We start from the raw sequence: 23887 nt of genomic DNA on the forward strand, positions 1-23887 counted from the left end.
CTCATGCTCTCTCTCCCTCTCTCTCTGTCCCTCCTGCTCATGCTCTCTCTCCTCTCTCTCTGTCCCTCCTCCTCATGCTCTCTCTCCCTCTCTCTCTGTCCCTCCTCCTCATGCTCTCTCTCCCTCTCTCTCTGTCCCTCCTCCTCATGCTCTCTCTCCCTCTCTCTCTCAAAATAAATAAATGTTAAAAAATATATTAACCTACCTTGCCAATAAAAGCTTCCAGGACCACCAAGAAGTACTCTGTCAGCCTAGATTAAATCAAACAACAAAAAATTACATATTTTAAAAAAAGGTACATTTAAAAACTGAAAGCAATGTAATACACATAAAATATACAAATATACATCTAATATTTAATATACCTAAAATTTATATATACATATAATAAAATCACAAATCTCAATTTCTTCTACCTCATTTTCAGTAAAATTTCATTGCATCTTTTCTAAAATACAATAAAAAATTTTAATATATGAAGATATACAAATATATACACACATTGATTCTATAGATCTGTCTGGTTTGGAACTTGTTAGTAAGCAATACTACAAAATATTTCTGAGTTACAGTAGAACAAAAAGTCATTAATTTTGTATATTACATTTGACTATATAGGCAAATTTCCTTTCTAATAATCATTAAAAAAATTTGGGCTAGAGGTGCCTGGGGAAGCTCAGTCAGTTGAGTACGTGATGGTTAGTTTTGGATTGGGTCATGATCCCAGGGTTTTGGGATCGAGCCCCATGCTGGACTCTGTGCTGGACATGAAGCCTGCTTGGGATTCTCAATCTTGCTCTCTCTCTTCCTCTGCCTAGTCCCCTGCTCACACATTCTCTCTCTAAAATAAAATTTAAAAAAAAATTTTTTTTTTAATTCTTTGGGGGCTCTTGGGTGGCTCAGTTGGTTTAGTGTCTGACTCTTGATTTCAGCTCAGGTCATGATCTCATGGTTCCTAAGTTCAAGCCTAGCATCTGGCTTCGTGCTGACAGTGTGGAACCTGCTTGGGATTCTCTCTCACTTCCTCTCTGTCACTTCCCCACTTGTGTTTGTTTTCTCAAATAAAGAAACTTAAAAATGATGAAAATAAAGAAAAAAATGTTTAATTCTTTGGCTAATGAAAAATTATTTTTAGTGCCTTGTAGATTTAAACAGGAATGAAGTTAGAGGGTAAATTTTTCAGGGCTATGATATATACAAATTATACTTGACTAGCATTTCTTGTATCTATAACCAAATAGAAAGTATCTAATTCAAGATACCTATATTTAGTGTTTGAGCATAATGTTTTGAACATTTCTTTCCCCTGGAGATCAAAAAAGTAATTCTTCCCCTCCAAACATACAGATAGCCCTTTCAAACTTTCAACAGACAATTTCCTGCCTTGGATATGTAAAAGATACTTCTAAGTTGTCTGCTTTAAAATGACACTTTTTTTTTCATAAATGAGTTAAAGAAAGTAAATAATTACTTTAGTAATGACTAGTCACTGTATGAGAATACTTCTGGGGTTATAGCTGCATGCTTGTACAGAAAGGTGCAGAAAACACGTATTTGTTAAACATAACACCTATTTGAAAATATATCATGAAAGTTTAAACCTAATATTAATATACTTTACCTCTCTGTTTTGTTTCCTCAAATTTTGAATTATGAGTAAATTTTGAATTATAAATTTCAAGTAGAGTGACTTAAATCAATTGTCATAAAAGTTAATTATAATTATAGTCCTAGTCTAGAAAATAATGTTTTAATAAAATAAAGATAAAATATAAATTTACAAAAACAAAAAAATGCTTTATGAATTTTCTGAATCACATGACTGTAGTTTCTATTGTTTTAATAAATTTATGACATTCTTTCCTCATATTTTCTAAGAAGGCCATATTGAGCTTTCTAAGGAAGCTCTACTTTTAATTAACATATCTGAGATTTCTACAGAAGTAATTAATATTCTCAATTTGACATTCAATATTCTCACATACCTCACCAAAAAATCCCCATATATGCAAAAGAAAGTGATATAAAAAAAAGTAGTTAAAAAATATCCTTTGAAAACATAAACTGAATTGTTATTTTAGGAAAACATATAAAAACTGCCCACTCTGGAGAGCATACTGGCATAGTTAAAAATACAAAGCCACACATATGAGATGTTTCACAATAATCCAGCTGCTTCAGCTTTACTTGGTGCCTGCAGGCACGTAATAGGTGGCAAGCATGAATGTTTCTCAGCTTTTATGTAACTAAACTCTAATTTTGTAATAAAGCTCCCACTGACAGCTTTTGTGAATTTCAATCAAAAAGACAAAACTTTAATACTATATACATTTATCTAATTGGAAATTTTAATATAAAGTCATAATAGTTATCTATCATCTACTGGGATCTACTGTCCTCTATTTTCAGTTTGATGTCTATTTCAAATAGGCAATGTCTACAAGGGAGAGAAGATAAGACAAAGACTATCAAAATGCATGGGTCATTTTTATTAGCTGTTTTCATAAAACAGGTAATAATTAAAAAGAAGCTGAAGTATTGAGCAATTAATTTTTAACAATGGTTTAGATAATAAGGTAGATCTGAATCTCATTCAGTCTTAAATGAGAACTTACTTTGGTAAAATCAATGCTGAATCCTCCTTGACAAAATCCCTGTCCATCGGCATCAATATTTTCTAAAATAAAAAGATTGGAAATGTACACAAACCCAAAAACAAACAAATGACATAAAACAAAACATGAGAAAAATCTGTGTCACTGTAAGCGTACGATAATGTACTGATAAACTGGGAGTGTTCATTCACTCAGGCATTAAATGAGTTATTACCATACTCTAAAAAAGTTAGTATGCATTTTTATCAGCACCATTTTCTCAGATATTAGCAACAGAAAGAGATCAATGTATCTAGAATGTCACCAGGAAACAGAAACATCACCTAAGATGGTAGATTTCAAACTTATTTTTAACTGCAACCCTCAGCAAGCATATTTTATATGATAGCCCATATAACCCAACATATATAATATTATTGTATGTGTGTATAACAGATACATGAATAAGATAAAATTTCACAAAACTATCACTATTATCATGGACAATATATTCTGGTATTTTCTATTTATTTCATTCATTTTTTTAAAAAATTACTGGTTATGACCCACTATTCTCATTTCATGAAACAAAGATGAGCTGTGATCTACAAGTAAAATTCCAATTTGAAATTCCTGTTAATACCCTACAGTTCCTAGGGTCTTTACAAATTTATTATCAATACTAGTAAAGAGATATATACACTCCTAATACATATTGACTATACATGTATTTTACAGCCAACAATAACAAGAAATCTATTAAAAACGTAGTTCTGGATTTTGGGAGAGGGCCAGACCCTAACTTACAAAGAGCAAAATATGAAACTATCTTCACAACATATTTAGAACTGCAGTCTAGTGAAAGTGATTATCTTTAAACAACACTTTTGATTATTTTCCAAATGATAATAGACTCAACGGTTTGACTCTTTTGTAGTTACCCTTTACTTTATAGTTCTCCCAAGGGGACAGTTTCTGGACAATTAGCCAAGTCATTTAACGTAACTCTGATCAATAGTAGAACTGGACCTAGAATGCAGGTAAAGATGAACCTGAAGGCTCTCCCTTGTTTTATTTCAAGGATAACAAAGAACAATAATAAAACACTACTCTTCAGTTACCAAGGAGTTCCTATAGCCAATTATGGTATATAATTATGCTACAGTATTATTAAATTTGCCACCCAAACACAGGAACCAAAAATATCTATTTTCAGTAGAACTGAAAGCACAACTTCCAAGAATTTGTGTCAAATATTCCCATCAAAATTTTTGAACCCATTTTAAAAATCTGGGAACTGCCCCAAGATTACATACTTAATAACTAAACTTAGAATTTGTTTTATTAAATGGCCTCAAGAGTGTAATGCTGCCCCAATGTAAATTTTTCTAACCAGGAGGGAATGGGAAAATGTGGGCCTGGGGTTTCCAGTGTCTAGTGAATCATACTGAGGAAGTCTGCTCTGACCTCAAGTTGGCTGTTTATTTCCTTTATTCCAGTTGGATTCAGGGAACTATTTCAGGCTATTTTTAAAGGCATCCCTTTTTGATTATCATACTGTACAGTTATCTCCTTTATTTGGTTCCCCAGAACATCCAGCAAGAAAACACTACGGTCCTTTAAAATTTTCTTAACAGGTACATATTAAACTGAATGTTTATAGCAATGTAAAGAACTTTATGTCAACTACAAGCTATTTCAGTAAAGGCTTTTGTTTTTATTTCTACAGATAAATAATATTTCTCCCATTCATCAAGTCTGACAGCATTATAAATACTATTACTGATTATGATAGTAAGAGCAGGTTTTTACAAAGCCCCTCTATGAGCCAGGTACTGTACGAAACTAGAGTTTACAGAAAATTCAGTAACTTGACCACAGTCAACCAGCTAGTAAATAAGAGAGCATGAATCTGAGCCCAGGTGTGTCCACTCCACTAAGCTGCACCATCTTAAATCAGCAGTGTACTAGTAATTTCCTGAGTTACCAATCAAAGGGAAAGAAAAGCCAACTAATAAGCGTAACTGAAAAAGATCTATGTACAAATTCCATCAGAAAGTAGAAGGAACAAAGGACTCAGTCTGAGCATAGAATTCAAAGAGTATTTAAGTTAAATGATTTGTGGCTCAGGCACTTTTAGAACAGAAAGTCATCTGGCCTACTGGGTAAAGCCAGTAGGTCACAGACAGTTATGAAAAGCCAAAAGCAAACATAATCAGGAACAAGGGAAATTTTTTACAGACAGTGACGTTTCATGCTCAGGTGTCCACACAGGTCATGCTGAAAACAAAAGCAATCAAGAGACCGCCCACAAACTACCATGACCAAGACAAGCAAAGTTATCAAGAAGTTAGCAACGCAGCCCTTCAAAACTGGCATCCCCATGCAAAATCAATCATTGGTCGCATAATTTATAGAAGCATGAAGAAGATACAAAATACAAAAACTGTACCTCTCAAGTCTTTTAACCAAATCAGTGTTTACCAATAGTGAAAACAAAGGCCCAGATTGGTTAAGTGAAGCACCGATAGCTATAGGCAAGTTGTTGACTAAATGCTAGACTATAACCAGGTTCTCAGATTCTCACTCCTGAGCATTTCTTTTCCTCTGGCCAAGTGGCCCCTCATAATCTGGGTCTGTACATAGCTTCACATTTCAAAGGTGGAGCCAAAAAGCATGTACAGTGATCAACGGATACTAAAAGCCAGGTTTATTAGAAAGAAAGGCATTCACTTTGATTTTTTTGAAGTTATTCTTTTGCTTTTTCTAAGATTTTAGGTTTTACTATCTGATTAAGGATCAGCAAACTTTCTGTGAAGGACCAGACTGCAAATATTTCAGACTCAGGAGCCAACCAATCTCTGTGGCAACTACTTAACTCTCCCTTTATAAACAACATGTAAACAAATGGGTGTGGCTGTTTTCCAGTAAAATTTTACTTAACAAAAAGAGGCTCACAAGCCAGTTTGCTGACCTGATTTGGAAGTTAAGTACTTTAGAAAATAAGGGTTAAAATGATTTTATCATTTTTGTGCCTATATTTATAATTTCTGTGCCTAAACCAAATAAACAAAAGTATTATGTAACAGATGTATCATGCAAATTCTGCCTTCATCCTTTAAATAAACGTTGAGGGGAAAAAAACATGGTCATTATGGAAAAGGCAAATGAAAAAACAACACTAGCCTAATCTGACAGTATATCTGCATGAATGGATCATTTCTAGAATGCTTGCTTTCAGAAAGAAATTTTACATACCCAGAATTATCCAAAGCTGTATTCGTGACAGCACACAATACACTCTTTAAGGAAAAGCTGCGGTTAAGACTGAGGCAATTGGAATGGAAAACATATTCCATTGTTAGTATTTACAAGGGAAGGGTTCATTTGGAATAAGACAGACCTGGGTTCAAATCCTCATTAGACCACTAGATGTAGGGAAAAATTACTTGCAACTGTCTGAATCTCCGTTACCCTATCTATCTTGTGAGAATAGGGTGATTTTTACCTTTGTGTCCATCACATAAACGGTGAAGTTACAAACCTGGTACACAAGAGTTAGCCTATTCTTCATAGCTATAAAATTACCTCCTCACAATAGGAACATTTTTGCAATAGAGAAATTGCAAACACAAATTTAGTCCTCACATTTTCCACATACCACAAAGATGACAGGACTCTAACCCAAACAGCAACATAAAGGTGGTGATACAGACGGCATCAAGCATGGAGTACACACCAGCCAGCCTCCTCTGTCCTGTGAGGCGGTGTGCTTTCTGACCGATCTGAGTAAACAACGCACTTGCGGGGAGATATCATTCTTTTGATGTTGACTTCTCACAACAAGCAGGGTCAAGTTGGTGGGTTAAGAAATATGTGTTAATAAAACTATTTACAGCTTCTGGGAGATTCAACTGCTTAAAATTTTAAGGACTGAACAGAGCTCCTTTGGCCTGGTGTCCCAAGTCACCTAACATGGATGAAAAGAATCTAGCAGTAACGTGTTATACTTGTTATACATGTTATACTTCTGCTCCTGATTCTCTCTGCTGAATTATCTGGTGACCAATGGAACATAAAAAAAGTAACAGCCTACAAAGTGCTCTAGATATAAACACGATAAGGCACTTCAATAAGCTATTTTTATGTTTCTTCTATAAAGAGGATCTAGTGTAGCGGTGGCCATTCGATAGGATGGGGAGGCAAATGATCTGGACTCTCCTATGGAAAAGCATGATCAAAATTATAAGGACTCAAAATCACTTTTAGTCACCATATGAATTTCATTTGATATTTCAAATAACGTTAGACAAAGTGAGAGGAGTAAGCCTGATAACAGACTGACAAAGAAACTGATTTAACAGAAGGAAAATTCAGGACTGTCTGGCTGGCTCAGTTGGTGGAGCGTGTGACTCTTGATTTTGAGGTTGTGAGTTCAAGCCTCACGTGGGGTGCAGAGATTACTTAAAAATAAAATTTTAAGACAATTTTTTTAATTAAAAAGAAAATAAAAGGAGGAAAATTCAGACTCAAGAGTCCAGAGCTCAATGTTTTACCCTCCTTTATAAACTCTGGCTCTTTAAGACATACATATATATATATATATATATATATATATATATATATATACACATATACATATATATGTATATATATACATTTTTAATATTTAATAACATTATTAATATAAAGTGCCAGTTCTTAAATGCTGGTATCCATCAAATTGCCTTGAGGAGTTTTCCTAAAAATGTAGGTACACAGGCCTGATGTAGACCTACAGCATCAGCTTCTTTTGTTTTAGGGATTCCCACATCTGTGTTAGAGAAACTCAAAGGAGCATCTTTGGACTAACACAATATGTCTACAGTTTTTAACGTGCATGTGTGTGTACATGCGCACGCACACATATGCACACACACACTTTTAACAAATTCGGCTTCCCAACCCTCATTTAAAAGCTGGTACACTATTTATACATACTTGATCTGCATGGAGCATACTCGACAGTCTTTGCTCCATCCTGAAGAAAGCATGTTCCAACGGGCTCTCTCTCCTGCTTCATTTCAGTCCTCCAGTGGTACAGTGGGGCACAGGCCTGAAATCAAAGGTGGTGGTCCACAACATAAAAATTCCCTGAAAAAATTAGTGTTTCAGACAGTCTACACTATCCCAGAATTGAACACCTTCTAAAGCATTAATAAAAATTAATCACACCTATCCTATACCATGAATTCCTTATCACAGTAGTGAGAAGTACTTTTCTCAAATATTTCATTTTCAAAATAGCAAAATTAGTTCATGTAGCACTTTTCTTGATGTTATGCACTAAGCTAATCGAATCAACATTTTAGCTAAATAACATTCTCACACATGCAGAATACACCCCTGAATTATAAAGTCAATATTATTATTCAGAAAAGAGTGAAAAGACTTTGCAGTGCTCATTTGACCTACTTTCCAAATAAATTGTGACCTTTTTGGTTTCAGAGTTACGGAATATAACACCAAGCACAAGAAGTAGAATAATGCTTGCTTTAATAACACAGTAATCTACCGAAAATGTAACAATTTAACTTGCTGGCAAAAAAAGTTCAATGTAATACTTCTTGAAGCAAAACATTAACACAAATACTGTAGACGTCAATACTGGGTTACTCTATATTTACCCTGAAAAAAGTGAAAGGAGATGATTATTGCTACTTCTCTACATGTACTGGATGTTTCTTGCACAAGGACTATTTGCTCCTACTTTACTTCTGCTTCTTTGCTTTCTGCCAAGAATGCCCCCACTCCCAACCCCATCCTTGACCTCCAATTAGACACATCCTGCAGAGTTCTTTGAAATTTCAGCTCCTAAACAAAGTCCTCCCCACCATCAGATTTTAAAAAACAGTACTAAGTACTATGCAAGTAATTTCAACAGAGTTTTCTGGGGAAATGAAATGAAAGCTGACATCAGAGAGACAAGGAGCTAGCCACGTGAAAATCAACAAGGTGAGCATAAAACAGGCAGACGGAACTAACACACTAATGTCCTCACTGCAGTGACCTGGCATGTGGCAGGGATGAAGACCAGTGTGGCTAAAGCCTGCGAGGCACAGTGATATGATGCCAGAGACAAAGCCAGTGACCTGACTGTGGGCATGTTTATAAGCCAGGATAAGCAAGGATTTGCACCCCATGAGGGATGGAAAGCCACCTGACGGCTTTAATCAAGATGAAGTGCTCTGGCTCACCCTGGCCCTCCTCTGGAGGAAGGACTGCAGACGAGGAACCGCAGAGGACGGACCGCAGGAGAGGAAGCAGAGACAAGAGATGTGCCACTGCAGTAACCCAGGCGGGTCACGACAGCGGCTGGGCACAGGGCAGAAACAGTGCAGATGATGATCTCTTCATGGATGTGGGATACAGTTCGGAGGCAGAATTGATAGGGCTTGCTGGTGGATGGGGGCAGAGAGCCATGCCTGTAAACAAGCTGGGGAAGTTATATGAAAACCGTTACCTTTGTGGTTTTTTTTCCTTTCTGATGGAGGGTAACAAGTTCATTTTGAGTAATACAGGAGATAACCAAATGGAGAGGCCATATAGCTAGTTTGGAAATAGGACTTGGAAAATCCAGGGAGAATTAAGAACTGGAGATATAGACTTAGAGATTATGACACACAGAGTGTATTTACAGCCATGGGACAGGACAGAACAACCAGGTAAAAGGTGTACTTAGAAAAAATGGTGGCCCAGAACCCAGCCTGGGGACACCCCAACACTTAGAAACCGAGCGGAAGAGGAGCTGCTCAAGAAGACTGTGAGGATCAGGCAGGGAGATGGGAGAAACCCCGGAGAGTACAGTGTTCCAGAAGCCAAGGGAAGAAAAGCAGTTCAGAAAGAAAAGGCTAACTGACCTTGTTGCATGGTGCTGAGCGGCAAGAAACATTCAACAAGTACCAGCGATTTAAGTGACCTGAAAGCCAAGGGTGACTTTGGTGGTGCCTACCTGAGCCTGACTGTGGCTGGGAAGAGAACAGGCAGTGGAGAAGCAGAGGTGGTCCCTGTCAGAAAGTTCCAGAAAATAGGAGGAAAGGAATGTGGTACAGCAAGGGGGAGAGACAAGGAAAGGCTGCTCTGTTTTTAAAGAGAGGAGGTACTAGTGCATTTGATTAACTGGAGAGCTTGTCCTGAACCCTTCTGAACCCAGCTGGACAGAAACACCCCGAGGGGAAGGATCCACAGGAGTGGGAGAAGGTGGGAAGCAGCAGAAAGCACATCTGTGAAGGGCAGGACAGAGGAGATCTTCAAGAGGGTAGCCTTTCATCAGAGCTATCTTATATCATCTTGTCCTGCACTCCTGAGCACACTGAATTTTACTATCAGCTCTCAAACAGAAACCTTCCTATGTCCACATAAACTGACAAAACTCACTTACAAGTAAATATCCAATAGACTTACCAAAATTTTATCCTGTTTTGATCTCACAGATGCTCCAAACCACTGGTGGGACTTAAACTCCAATGGATCATCCTTGGCATAATCTCTGTTGCCTAAGAAAAATATATATTCTTAGTATAACAGAGTGTATTTCAATCCAGCCACACCAAGAGTATGCCTTTGATTAATCAAATACCACATTAGCTATTTATCTCTTGTACTTTATGAATGTCAGGAACTTTCAACTAATCAAAGAAATAAAATACACGATGACTAGAAGTGTCTCCGGGTTGTTATTAACCCCCATTAACTACTATAATGCAGATGTGAAAAAGTAATACTAAGTAGTTTCCCAGTGCCTAAATTATAAGGTAACTATTAAACACATAATTATACCTACTGTACTCCCAAAAGCTCTGTGATATATATATATTTATGAAAACAAAAGGCCACTGCCTTTGTAAAACACAGTAGTACAAGACTAAAGTAAAAAACAAAGATGGTGCAAATGACATTATAACACAGGAGTTAGCATCTAGGACACATGATTTGGCTGGTGGGAAAAAGAAGTAGATATGGTACACTACATGCAAATATTTATTTTCAGTTTACATTATTGAGAAAATTATTCCCAATGTACCAGCCACTCATGTAAACTAATGCAAATTAAGAAGAAAGAAAGAAAGAAAGAAAGCAAGCAAGCAAGCAAAGAAGAAGAGAAGAGAGAAAAGAAAAAAGAAAAGTCCTTTCCATGGAGGGTTGCCTGGGTGGCTCAGTCAGTTAAATGTTTAACTCTTGATTTCGGTTCAGGTCATGATCTCACGGTCCATAAGATCAAGCCCCATGTCCAGCTCCAAGCTGAGAGCACAGAGCCTGCTTGGGATTCTCTCTCTTCCTCTCTCTCTGCCTCTCCCCTGCTCACGTTCTCTCTGTCACTCTCTCAAAAATAAATAAACATTTAAAAAAATCCTTTCCATGGAAAGGCTCTTAAATTGGTCAAGGAAATAATTTTGAAAACATAGCCATAAAGCACTTGGGAAAGGAGAGACTATTTTTTTTTTGAAAGACTATTTTTGAAGTCTAGTATGTTCCTCTTAAAATGTATTTATAATAATCATTCTTTACAAACATATACTTCAAGAACTATACTGGACAAAGTATAGCAGACAAGGATCAATTTTAAGACTGCCAGCCAACATGTAAATAATCATCACAAGGTTTGTGTTAAATCTATTCCCTAAATCTTACTCTTCTAAGGTAGTGCTTATGGTTATTCACTTCCATTCTGAAGACTTAAGACCAATTCAAGATTGAGATTAACCTTGAGATTGAGAATTTCAATAATGCTAGGTGTGTTACAGACAAGGTAAAGGGTATAATACTGTTCACTGTATTCTTCTTTTAACTTTTACATTATTTTCAAAAAGCTTTCTTTAATGTGTCACTCTCCAAAGGCCTCTTTCTGTAGTCTTAATACAGCTGTTCTTGGTCAGTAGTCACAAAAACGCATTTTTATAAGTAGACGGAAGGAGAAATGGAACTCAGCCAGTATTTGCCCTTCACCATGAAAACCCAGGTTTCCCAAAGGTGGTTGGCTTGCCTCTGAAGCCTATGTTCATCAAGCCATCATCACTGGAAACAAAACACGTCAGTGACCCACAGGCCACCAATCAGTCCATGGACTCCCTTACATTTCCCATCCTCCCACAGCTAGATTAAAGTCACAAAACTAGTTCTTGCCACTAAGCTAAGAGCAGAAGTGACAGATGTCTCTTCCGGTTCAAGTAAGTTAAAAGTGGATATGAGCTCACTAATCATTAAGGAAGGAAACGCAAATCAAAACCACAATAAGATATTATCTCATACCAGTTAGTATGGCAATTATCCAAACAATGTAAAACAAACAAAACCCATAACACGTTGTTGGTGAGGATGTGGAGAAAAGGAAATCCCTGTACATTGTGGGTAGAAATATAATTGATTAAGCCATTCAATAGTATGGAGTTTACTCAAGAAATTAAATATGGAAAAAAAATTAAATATGGAACCATTGCATGACCCAGGAATCCAAAGGAATGAAATCATTATTCTCTAAGGGGTATCTACACTGCCATGTTTACTGCAGCATTACTCATAATAGCCAAGACATGAAAGCAACCTAAATATCCACTGACAGATGAATAAAAAGAAAATGTGGCATGTTCATTCAATAGATTATTCAGCCATTAAAAAAGAAGAAAATCCTGCCAGTTGAGATAACATGCATGGATCTAGAGACTTATGCTAAGTGAAATGAGCTAGACACAGAAAGACAAATAATTCACTATATCACTTATTTGTGGAATCTAAAGTAATCAACTCATTAAAAAACAAAAAAATAGATAGAATACTCCATGTTTTCTCTCTCTCTCATCCATAAGTCTGGAATAGATGGTGGAATCATATGATATAAGTGGCTTCACTTAAGTTTCTAAACTGTAAGAACAGCCAAATGCTCCACACTCAATGATGACATGAGCAAGTACTAGTCTTCTTTTTAAGTGAGTGAGATTTCGGATTTTTTTTTTTAAGCAAAGCATGTTGTTTCTGAAGGATACAGCCTGCCACAGCGTAAGTAATACACATTCTATCTGAAAGGGCCTGACCAACAACTACAAAGAAGTTTAGCCTCTAGATAGACTGAGTTCAGTTGATAATTTTTCAAGGATTTAAACCATAAAATGTATGGTTACAAGTTACTTAATACAATCTTTTTATTCCACTGCAAGCTCCCTGTTCTCTTACTGTGCTGCAGACTTTCTATTCTTTTCTACAAAGGAAATGAAGTCACTTTCCCCCTTATGTTAATATGAAGCAGGAGAAATACACAACTGTGACAGAAACAGCTGGTGCTGGGAAAGATTCACATCCACTCTCTGTCCCTTGAGATCATAGATAAACTCAGGTAATCTTAGCCTGAGGGAATTGAGTTTATGAGCTAATAATGCATGTGAACTGAAAAGTGCAACATTCTCAGAACTGCTACTTCCTGTTGATTTCATCTAAAACAAAGCCTTTTCATTTTCAGCAAGACCCTGAACTATGTCCAAGCAGAACCAAAGCTTTTCTTTTTTTTAAATTTTATTTATTTATTTTTGAGAGACAGGGAGAGACAGAGCGTGAGCAGGGGAGGGGCAGAGAGAGAGGGAGACAGAACCCAAAGCAGGCTCTAGACTCCAAGCTGTTATCACAGAGCCTGACAAGGGGCTGGAACTCAAGAGCTGAACCATGAGATCATGACCTAAGCTAAAGTCGGATGCATAACCGACTGAGCCACCCAGGTGCCCCGCCCCCCCAAAGCTTTTCTTTTTTTTTTTTTCTTTTTTTAAAAATTTTTTTATGTCTTTTATTTATGTTTTGAGAGACAGAGAGAGACAGTGTGAGCAGCGGAGGATCAGAGAGAGAGGGAGACACAGAATCTGAAGCAGGCTCCAGGCTCTGAGCTAGCTGTCAGCACAGAGCCTGACGTGGGGCTCGAACCCATGAACCACGAGATCATGACCTGAGCCAAAGCCGGCCGCTCAACCGACTGAGCCACCCAGGTGCCCCAGCTTTTCTTTATTAGAGGAAATCCGAAGCTGTATCACATCAGAAAGATTCAAATTAAAGCTCCATATATTTTCTCATACTCTCTATAACTGACAATTTTAAAAACAAAATGACGCAGAACCAGAATCAAAATCACAGTATTCTTGCTGCAATTATTTCTGCCTACATGATGTGATACAGATCCCTCAAAAATGTCAACGTCATAAAAAGACAAAATAGTAGGAAAGATTCAAGATTAAAAGAGAATAATGAGGGATTAATTGCTAAATTAACATGATGAGTGCTCCAAAAAATGGTGTGTAATATATATTATTCTTCTAATGGGTAAATTTTTTCCAAAGCTCCAAGATCAATTGATTGATTATTTATTTAGTTAATAATCATGACCCTGACATCAAGACCTAAACTGAACCCCAATGTTTATAGCAGCAGTATCAACAATAGCCAAAGTATACACAGAGCCCAAATGTCCATCAATTGATGAATGGATAAAGAAAATGTGGTGTGTGTGTGTGTCTGTGTGTGTGTGTGTGTGTGTGTGTACATACACACACTGGAGTATTATTCAGCAATCAAAAAGAATGAAATCTTGCCATCTGCAACTACATGGATAGAACTAGAGAGTATCACGCTAAGCGAAATTAGCTGATCAGAGAAAGACAAATACCATATGACTTCACTCATATGAGGACTTCAAGACACAAAACAGATGAACATAAGGGAAGGGAAGAAAAAAATAATATAAAAACAGGGAGGGGGACGAAAACATAAGAGACTCTTATGGGAAGGAGAATGGGCTAATGGGTAAGGGACATTAAGGAATCTACTCTTGAAATCATGGTTGCACTATATGCTAACTAACTTGGATGTAAATTTTTTAAAAACTAATTTAAAAAAAGACCTAAGCTGAAATCAAGATTCGGATGCTTAATCAACTGAGCCACCCAGGGGCCCCAAAGATATATTTATTTTTATATGTAAGAGTTCCCTTCCCTTCAGCCCCTAGTTTCTGAAACATGTTCATTCCCATTTGCAAGCTTTTGTAACCATGGCCCTCTAACCTGGAAAACTTGTATTCCTTCCATTATTGATTCAAACCCTTCAGTTGTGGCTCAGTGGTTAAGTGTCCAACTTCGACTCAGGTCATGATCTCATGGCTCATGAGTTCGGGTCCTGTATTGGTCTCTGTGCTCACAGCTCAGAGCCTGCAATCTGCTTTGGATTCTGTGTCTCCCTCTCTCTCTCTGCCCCTTCCCTGCTAGCGCTCTGTCTCTCTTAAAAATACACATTAAAAATTAAATTTTTAAAAAATCCCTTCAGTTGTAGCTGTCCATTCATGATGCTAAGGCGTGATGCAATAGGGAGTCTGACCATAAGGAAATATCTAATAAAGAAACAATCACAGGAACAAGATCTCATGGTGGGGCAACGGCAGAGGAATGTGTGAATTGTTATGGGAAGGGGTGGCAGAGTACAAGGAAGAGAAAGCTTTCTGGGCCAAGGGAAAATCTTGTGGCCAGAGATTAAAGAGTGGATATGCTTGGATTTTTTAAAAAACTCTGAGTTGTTGGTCATGAGCAGAGAGAAGAGTCAGGAGGGGAGTGGCTGTCCAGAGCTTTGCTGCCATGCTAAGAATGGGCTTCATGGGGGGTCTGCTTTGTCCTCTATGCTAAGCAACTGTTCTTTAACTGTATTCCTGAAAGCCTGAAGAGAAATTTCCTCTTTGTATAGTACTATCCAGTTCTCCATTGAGAAACTGCCTCCATGAATTCCTTTTTTCCGGAAGAAATAGACTCTTCTAAATTTGCATGTGATGGCAACATGGTGGCTTACTGCTCTGTGCTGTCAAACAGCATGTGCTTCTCAGTCACTACCATGTTCTATTTCTTACTTTAAATAATCGAAAACATTCACTGCTGTAATGATTATGATACCTGCCTTTATGGATAAACAGGTTTAGCTTCAGCTAGAAAATGTCATGGAACAGAATTACAAATTTTATAATTTTCTATTTTATTTTCATTATCACATACTGTGGAGCCTAAAACCCATAGTTCTTTCCATTTGGAAAGCTATTTCCAGTAGTTTTTAATGAGAGTAAAGGACCACCAATCAAACATGAGAAAACATCAGGCAATGGAGCTCTTTTTGATAACAGAAAGTACATTTGAAAAATCTGGAGCTTCCCTACAACTTTGGTATGCTCAAAAAACAAACAGCCATATCTTACGTATCCTTAAATGTGTTTTCAATTATATTACCAAACAAAAGAAGTAACATAGATTTGGGTATAATGCACTGGCATACATCAGGATCCAAAATTTAGGCCAGAGTCCTCAAGGACACATGTATTACCCATTGTTTTGAATGCCTTGAGTTTCAACAAGGTCACAACCTCAGATTACCAAATTTTTGAGAAGTTTCCGAAACAGGAAGTCTCCCTTTATCAATCTGAACTCTTTTCCCAGAGACCAAGTCATGAAATACTTCATTCAGGCCGTTTTGCTCAGCGGAAGTGTGAACAAAGAAGGGGGTGGAGAGAAAGAAAAGGAAAGTGTGCTCTCTGAACCAACTGACAAGGCGTTCATTCATAACCTGGCTAAAACTGGCAGCTTTTCAGGGGCCTAAGTGAAGTAAATATTTTGAGTCACAGCCCTGAAGTCACCATTTCAAGTGATGCTGGAATGTCACAGGCTGCTTGGCCCACGCCACCAACCTTGGGAGGGAAATTAGACACAGACAACTACAGATACTGCAGTGATGAAAGAAATGCCTCCTTAGGCAACACTCAGGAAAGCACAGATTTCTATCCATAGTTCTGTGAAATACCTTGGAAGACTAGCTCTGCTCTCCCAAATAAACTAAAGGGGAAAAGAGTGTCTCACACATGTAAAAATAAGAAACTGCCCCATATTAAATAAAGTGGCATAAAACTCTGTATTATCACTTTCAAGAATACCTAGAGGAAAATGTTGCAGATAAACTTGACATTATTTAGCAAGTAAATCACTAGAGGCTTGAAAATTTAATGTCTTCTTTTGCCAGCTTTTAAATCTGTCAATTGCATTTTATCAGACTCCCAGGACTGAATACTTGAGGACAGAAGCATATTGAGCAGAGCAAACTTTAGACTCTGTCCCCCGAATTAGTGGTCAACTTTTCTCATTTCTTCTCATTTCCTCAGGGTGTTTCAAAAGACACTGTCAAACATTCAACTTGCTCCTGAGGGGATGCTTTAAACAAAATTTTTTTTAATGTTTATTTATTTTTGAGACAGAAACAGAGCATGAGTGGGGAGGGACAGAGAGAGAGAGGGAGACACAATCTGAAGCAGACTCCAGGATCTGTGAACTGTCAGCATAGAGCCCGACGCAGGGCTCAAACCCACTCACCTTGAGATCATGACCTGAGCCTAAGTCAGATGCTTAACCGACTGAGCCCCCCAGGTGCCCAAAGGGGATGCTTCTTAAAGACAAAGTTACCTTATCACCTTAGGGCCAATTTTGTTTGTTTGTTTCTTCCTTTCATACATAAAGAATATCCTTTGGAGCAATAAGATTATGTCACATCTTTTTTGAAATGGCCAAAGTCAAAAAGAAAGCCAAAGCATAAGAAAAGCAAGGCAATAAACTTCTTTTTGGAAGTCCCCTCTGCTTTTAATCATTTGGTTTCTATTTATAATTATAGAACTCTATGAATAATGAAATTATTTAGGTCCCTCAGAGAGCTTATTCTTCGCTCAAGAAAGTGACTATGAACACAATGTAATATAGAGCATCATGGTAGCTATAGTTAATAATACTGTATTGTATAGGAGTGCGGATCCATAGGGGCACATGTACCCCAATGTTTATACCAGTGCTTTCAACAATATCCAAATTATGGAAAGAGCTCAAATGTCCATCAACTGATGAATGGATAAAGAAGATGTGGTTTATATGTACAATGGAATACTATTTGGCAATGAGAAAGAATGAAATCTTGCCATTTGAAGCAAGGTGGATGGAACTGGAGGGTATTATGCTAGGTGAAATAAGTTAGGCTGAGGAAGACAGGAATCATATGTTTTCACATATATGTGGAATTCAAGAAACTTAACAGAAGACCATGGGGGCAGAGAAGGGGAAAAAAATAGAGGGGGAGGGAGGCAAACTCATAAGAAACTCAAATACAGAGAACAAACTGAAGGTTAATAAAGGGTGGGGGAGAGGGGAAAATGGGTGATGGGCATTGAGGAGGGCACTTGTGGGATGAGCACTGGGTGTAGTATGTATGCAATAAATCATGGGAATCTATTCCTGAAGCTAGAAGCACACTGTATACACTTTATGGTAGTACACTTGTATTAAAATAATAAATGAATAAATAAATCTGTATCGTGTATTTTAAAGTTACTCAGAAAGTAGATCTTAAAACCTCTCAGAACAAGAAGAAAAGGTTCTATCACTGCAACTATGTATGGTGACAGATGTTAACTAACCTTACTGTAGTGATCATTTTGCAACATACACATTATATTGTATATGTCATTACACTATATAACTGAAACTAATATTATATATCAATTGTACGTCAATAAAACCAAAACAAAATGAAACAGTGCCACCTCACAGTCATCTTTAATAAAACAGACAATCTACAGGCTTCTTTAAGCACCTTTTAAACTCAAACATCACCTTTTGCTCAGCTGTACTTCATGTGACAAATCTGCCTCAAAAAAAAACTGCAAATATTGTTTACTTATTTATGTGAAAATTAACAGGCCAGAGGAATAAATCTCTTTGATCATTCATTTAAAGAAATAAATTATGGTACCTCTTATGTATAAATGCAAGGAATACAGCAGTAATCAAGACAGATAAAATCCTGCTGTCAAGGGAGAGAAATAATAAACAAATAATTATATAAGATACTTTCAGAAAGTCACCAATGCTATAAAAGAAATCTGAGAGAAAACGATGAAGAGGTGGTCACACACAGCACTGGTATTTGTAACCTAATGCTATTATAAAATAATTTATTGTACTGATCTGGAACTGCAAATATTAAGATAGTATTAACATCTTTGAAATCTGAGTGTGTATTATAGTCAATGACTTAAAATGAGCAGCATGTTTCAGTAAGACATACAGCACCTTTTAACATCAATGGCACTATTACATTTACAGTCAACTGATTTTTTTTTAAAGGTGACAAGAAAATTCAATGGGAAATAGTATTTTCAACAAATGGTGCTGGAACAATTGAATAGCCTTATTACACAGGCAAAAAGATTCATGAAGAACCCTATCTTAAGCCATACCAAAACAAAACAAGACAAAAATAGATCACAGACTTAAAGGTAAGAGCTACACCTATAAAATGCTATAAGAAAACAGAAAGAAACCTTCAAATTTAGATATGAAGATCTAGGAAACCAAAGTCCAAGAGATAAAAGGTCAATAAATTAGACTTAATCAAAATTTTAAACTTTTGAGCTTCAAAAAACATCATAAAGAAAAGTGAAAAGGCAACACACAGAATGTGAGAAGATATCAACAAAGCCTAGAGACTTGTATGCACAATGAACTCTCTCTCTCTCTCTCACACACACACACACACACACACACCCCTACAAACACTTCTTCTTGCACCTTAAGGTTTTTTTTAAAAAAAACACAGTTAAAAATAGACAAGGAACTTGAATAGATATTTCTCCAAAGGAGATAAACAAATGCACAACAAGCACAAGAAAAGATACTCAGCATCATTAGCCGTCAGATTAATATAAGTCAAAATCCCAATGAAATGCCACTTCACACTCACCAGAATGGCTGGAATTTAAGAAAAGATAAAATAATACATGTCCATAAGGATGCGGAGAAACTGGAATCCTCACACACTGCTAGCAGGAATATAATTTTGGTGTAGCCAATTTTTAAAATTGTTTGGCAGGTTCTTAAAAAGTTATACAGTTACTATATGACCTAGCAATTCCACTCATAGGTATTCATCCAAGAGACATAAAAACATATGCCCAAAGTCTTGTATATGAATGCTCATAACAGCATTGTTTACAGAAACCGAAAAGTAGAAACAACTCAAATGTACATTAACTGGTAAAAGGATAAACAAGGAAGGGATCCAGGAATGCTTCTGGGCAATAAAACAGGAAAGGAGCATTTACATGTGGATGAACCACCAGACACAAAAGACCACATAGTGTATCATTCTATTTATATGAAATATCCAGAGGAAGTGATATACACAGGCATAGAAAGTAAATTTGTGATTGCTTAGGGTTAGGGGTGCAAATGGGAGAGTGTCTGAAATTGAACATGTGGTTTTCTTTTTAAGGTGAGATAAATGCTCTGGAATTAGATTATATCTGTAAAACTATAAATATAGTAAAATTCATTGAACTGTACCCTTAAAAATGGTACACAGGTGAATTTTATAGTAAATTATATCCCAATAAAGCTGTTTTAAAAAGCAAATGACAAACTTGTCAAGTGCAAAGGTAGCTGCAACACTGACCAAAAATGTATATATAATAAAGACCTATTTTCAAAATAAACAGAAATAAACAGATGCATTAGTAGGGTAACAGATCGAGAATAAGAACAGGGGCACCTGGGTGGTTCAGTAGGTTGAGCTACAGACTTCGGCTCAGGTGATGATCTCACAGGGTGTGGGTTCGAGCCCCGCATTAGGCTCCGTGCTGACAGCTCAGAGCCTGGAGCCTGCTTTGGATTCTGTGTCTCCCTCTCTTTGCCCCTACCCTCTCTCTCAAAAATAAATAAACATTTAAAAAATATTTTTAAAAAAGAGTAAGAAAAGATAACACAAAAAATACACGAAGAACTAATAAACATGAGAAAAGACAACCTCACTAGAAATCAGAAATATAAATTAAAACAAATGTTTCACCTGTGGGACTAAGAGAGTTTAGTTCAGGGATAGGTTGTATCATTCTTTTCCTACTTAGCAAATATCTATCAGAAGTATGTTAAAAAACACATCTCATTGGTTTCTAAGTTTAATTTCTAAAAGTTCTAAATAAATAAAAATCTGAACAAAGACTTAATAAGCACATTCACTTTGTTGTAAGTTAAAAAACAGTAAAACATCCTACACAACAGGAGACTGAACAAATTATAATTTTATGTATTTGTGTACAAACACACACACACACACACACACACACACACACAAAGTATATGCATAAGCCACAAGATACATACACAAACATGCTATACACACACATACAAATATATCCTATGGCCACTAGTTCCCTGGGCGGTTGGGATTTTTTACCTCTTAGTGTTTTCTTAATTGTTCAATCAATGAATATGAATTATCTGTATGTTTCAAAAGGGGGGAAAAAGTAGTGTGGATATATATCCATTAATCTTTACATAAAAGCTTTAGTTATAAGCTTCTATCTCTCCTCTTAATCAATTTTATGTTTACATTTTCATCTCCCACACATTAAAGCAGTTTTAGTTCACAAAATTCAAGAACCATTTAGTAAATTGAAAAAGCATTACTATTCCTATTCCTCTATTCTGTTTTAGACTCAAACTATATAGCAGAATATTACAAAAAAATAATTCATCGAAAAATCAAAATTCTAGATATTACTGAAAACTAAAATGGAGGTTAATGATTTGACTCAGTAACAAAATACAGTTTCTTTTTTAAAAATTTTTATTTATTTTTGAGAGAGAGAGACAGAATGCAAGCAGGGGAGGAGCAGAGAGAGAGGGAGAATCCAAAGCAGGTTCCAGGTTTCAAGCTGTCAGCACAGAGCCCAACACAGGGCTCAAACTCAAGAACTGCAAAATCATGATCTGAGCCGAAGTCAGATGCTTAACCAACTGAGCCACGTAGGCACCCCTACAGTTTCTCACTTTAAGAAACTCTGATAGATAATATGTAGCAGTTAGATATTAGTATTAATGGAAGGGTGATTTGCTTTATAATCTTCAAAATGTCTTTGAAAGTCTCTAGAAGCATAATTGTATTGACTTAAAACACGAGATAAAAATCCCCAACCTCAAAGTCTTTGGAGTTAATAGACAACTGAAAACCTAATTGTATGTGAATATAGAAAATAAGTTCTGAAATCACAATCTATGAACATGGGAAAGTGTTACTAATTCACATGGAGGTGCCGAGAAACATCTTTTGTATAAAATTAAATGTAATTGTTCTCCAAAAGCAAACAGGAAGAGGGGCAAAAGTAGAGACAGAAGGAAACACGATGAAGCTGGTTTCTCTGGGATTGGCATTCATTTATTTAGAGTTACGAGAACCACAAGGCACAGAGACTCGCAATCTCCTTCTCCTTCCGTGAGTAACTCGGATGCAGGAGCCAGCACAAGAATACAGGCCCTTTGAAAACACCCACTGCTTTATCAATGCTGGTTTGTTTCCTCCCAGAGAGGAGAAGGAAGGATCCTGAAAGCATTTAACAGTTTAAAACAAAAACTCTTTACTAAAGATTTAATAAATAAATAAATAAATAAAAGCCAAGTCAAAGTTAAGTCTTAAAATAATGAGTCAGGTCAAAGTAAGCCAGGGGAAAGATGGATTTTAAAGGATCATATCAAGTTAGTTTTGGGGCAAGATTTAAAGTGCTAAAATAACAACTAACTGCATGCGTATTAGTTGACTGTAATAAAGGAATTCGACTAACTGTTTAGGTTGCCTCCCAGCTCTCCCGGTAGAGAATTCTGAACCAAGGGATGACAGGTTACGCCAGGAGAATCAGTTTCTTCACAAAACAAAACTTCCCGGGGGTGTCTAGCCATCTCGGTGAACAGAGCATGCAACTCTTAATATTGGGGTCACGAGTTCAAGCCCAACGTTCGGCCTAGAGCCTTCTTTAAAGGATTCCTTAAATTTATTTTGTACTAACAAGGGCAGGGACTGTTTTTCTTTGTGTTTTTAACTTCCTAATCTGTAATCCTGTCGCCACTGTAGAGAGACCTAGACGCAACTCTGAAAGAAAACGTACAAAGTCAAACTTAGGCAGACCTGATTATTTTAATAGCAATGAATCAGAAATTGAGTGGCACAGAGGCCAGAGAGCAGCTCAAAGTTTTCTATTTGCTATTAAATACAAAGGGTAGTAATATCTAGTAAATATTCCACAGCGTTTTTCTTGACCAGAGAACCAGGAAGGCCAGTTTGTGGGTTTGCCCGCAGCCAGGCCCTTCTGGGAATAAGAGCTAAGTAAGTGTTCCAGGAAGCTGTTTGGGTAGACAGGGAAGTAACCTGACTTCTGACCTTCTCCCGGACAGATACCGTTAGTGAGAGGTGACATCCATTCACTGAATTTGGAATACAAATGTAGAAGCTTCTCCTTTTTTTAAGGGACATATTTAACAATCACACAGGAAAGCCCGTGTTTCTAAACAGAGACTTGGGCCAGGTTTTCCTCCCTCAGTGCAGAGCATCAGCGTAATCCTTTCGGAAAAGACTCATCATTGAGGAAACTGGGCAACAGTCAGTCTGTTCATAACATCTGCTTCATAGAAAAGGAAAGCAAGAAGAGGATTTTCCCAAATGTCACCATAACAGGTTAGAATGCAAACGCAGATATAACCCACTTAAGACTATCGACAATTATCCTTATTTCTTTCATTTTCCATAATTACTTCCCCACAACTTTTGTCTGGGCATGATATCAACAACCCTTTCTTCACTTGTGTACCTCTTCTTTCTTTAAAAAATACCTTTAGGCATCTCATTTGATTTCCATGACAACTCTTATGGGTAAGTATTATGTTTATTTAACAAATGGGAAAAACTGAGGCTGGCAAAAGTAAGTCACTTGCCCAAGGTCACGTCTAATGAGTGTCAGAGCCAGACCCTGAACCTACCTCTTCTTAGTCAAATTTGCGTTCCTCATACCCACAGAGCCAAAGCAAAAAGAACAAGAGAGAGAACAAGACCTACTTATGTAAGCATGCCTCTTGTCCTAAACCAGCTTGCAGTAAAAGCAGTATCAAACAAAAAATATATAAAAGGCACTGTGGTAACAGAATACTGCTCCCATGCCCAACGATGTCCATGTCCTAATCCCCAGAACTTTACACGTGAACGTGTCCTTCCATTGCAAAAGGGACTTTGTGATGTGACTAAATTAAGGAACTCAGAAGTGGAAGGTTATTCTGGATTATTTTAGTAGGCCCAATGTAATCACAAAAGGAGGCACAGGAGTCAGTGTCAGATGATGTAACCTGAGAAAGACCAGATTACCCACTGCTGGCATTTAAGACAGAGGAAGGAACCAC

The 23887-nt window shown here is 36.9% G+C and overlaps 1 protein-coding gene across 2 annotated transcripts in view; it reads right to left on the reverse strand.

Annotated features, from left to right (window-relative positions):
- The window catches only part of ITGAV (integrin subunit alpha V), an 88849-nt gene that overhangs the window by 43128 nt on the left and 21834 nt on the right, over nucleotides 1-23887 (reverse strand). For both annotated transcript variants that reach the window (XM_029934280.1, XM_029934281.1), the window contains 4 exons: nucleotides 10038-10129; nucleotides 7575-7689; nucleotides 2616-2677; nucleotides 206-251 (listed from right to left, as the gene is read on the reverse strand). In XM_029934280.1, the coding sequence (XP_029790140.1) occupies nucleotides 206-251; nucleotides 2616-2677; nucleotides 7575-7689; nucleotides 10038-10129 (315 nt within the window). The remainder of the gene's footprint in view (nucleotides 1-205; nucleotides 252-2615; nucleotides 2678-7574; nucleotides 7690-10037; nucleotides 10130-23887) is intronic.

Source organism: Suricata suricatta, chromosome 3 (assembly GCF_006229205.1).
Source record: "Suricata suricatta isolate VVHF042 chromosome 3, meerkat_22Aug2017_6uvM2_HiC, whole genome shotgun sequence".
In the NCBI taxonomy this organism is placed as follows: Eukaryota; Metazoa; Chordata; class Mammalia; order Carnivora; family Herpestidae; genus Suricata; species Suricata suricatta.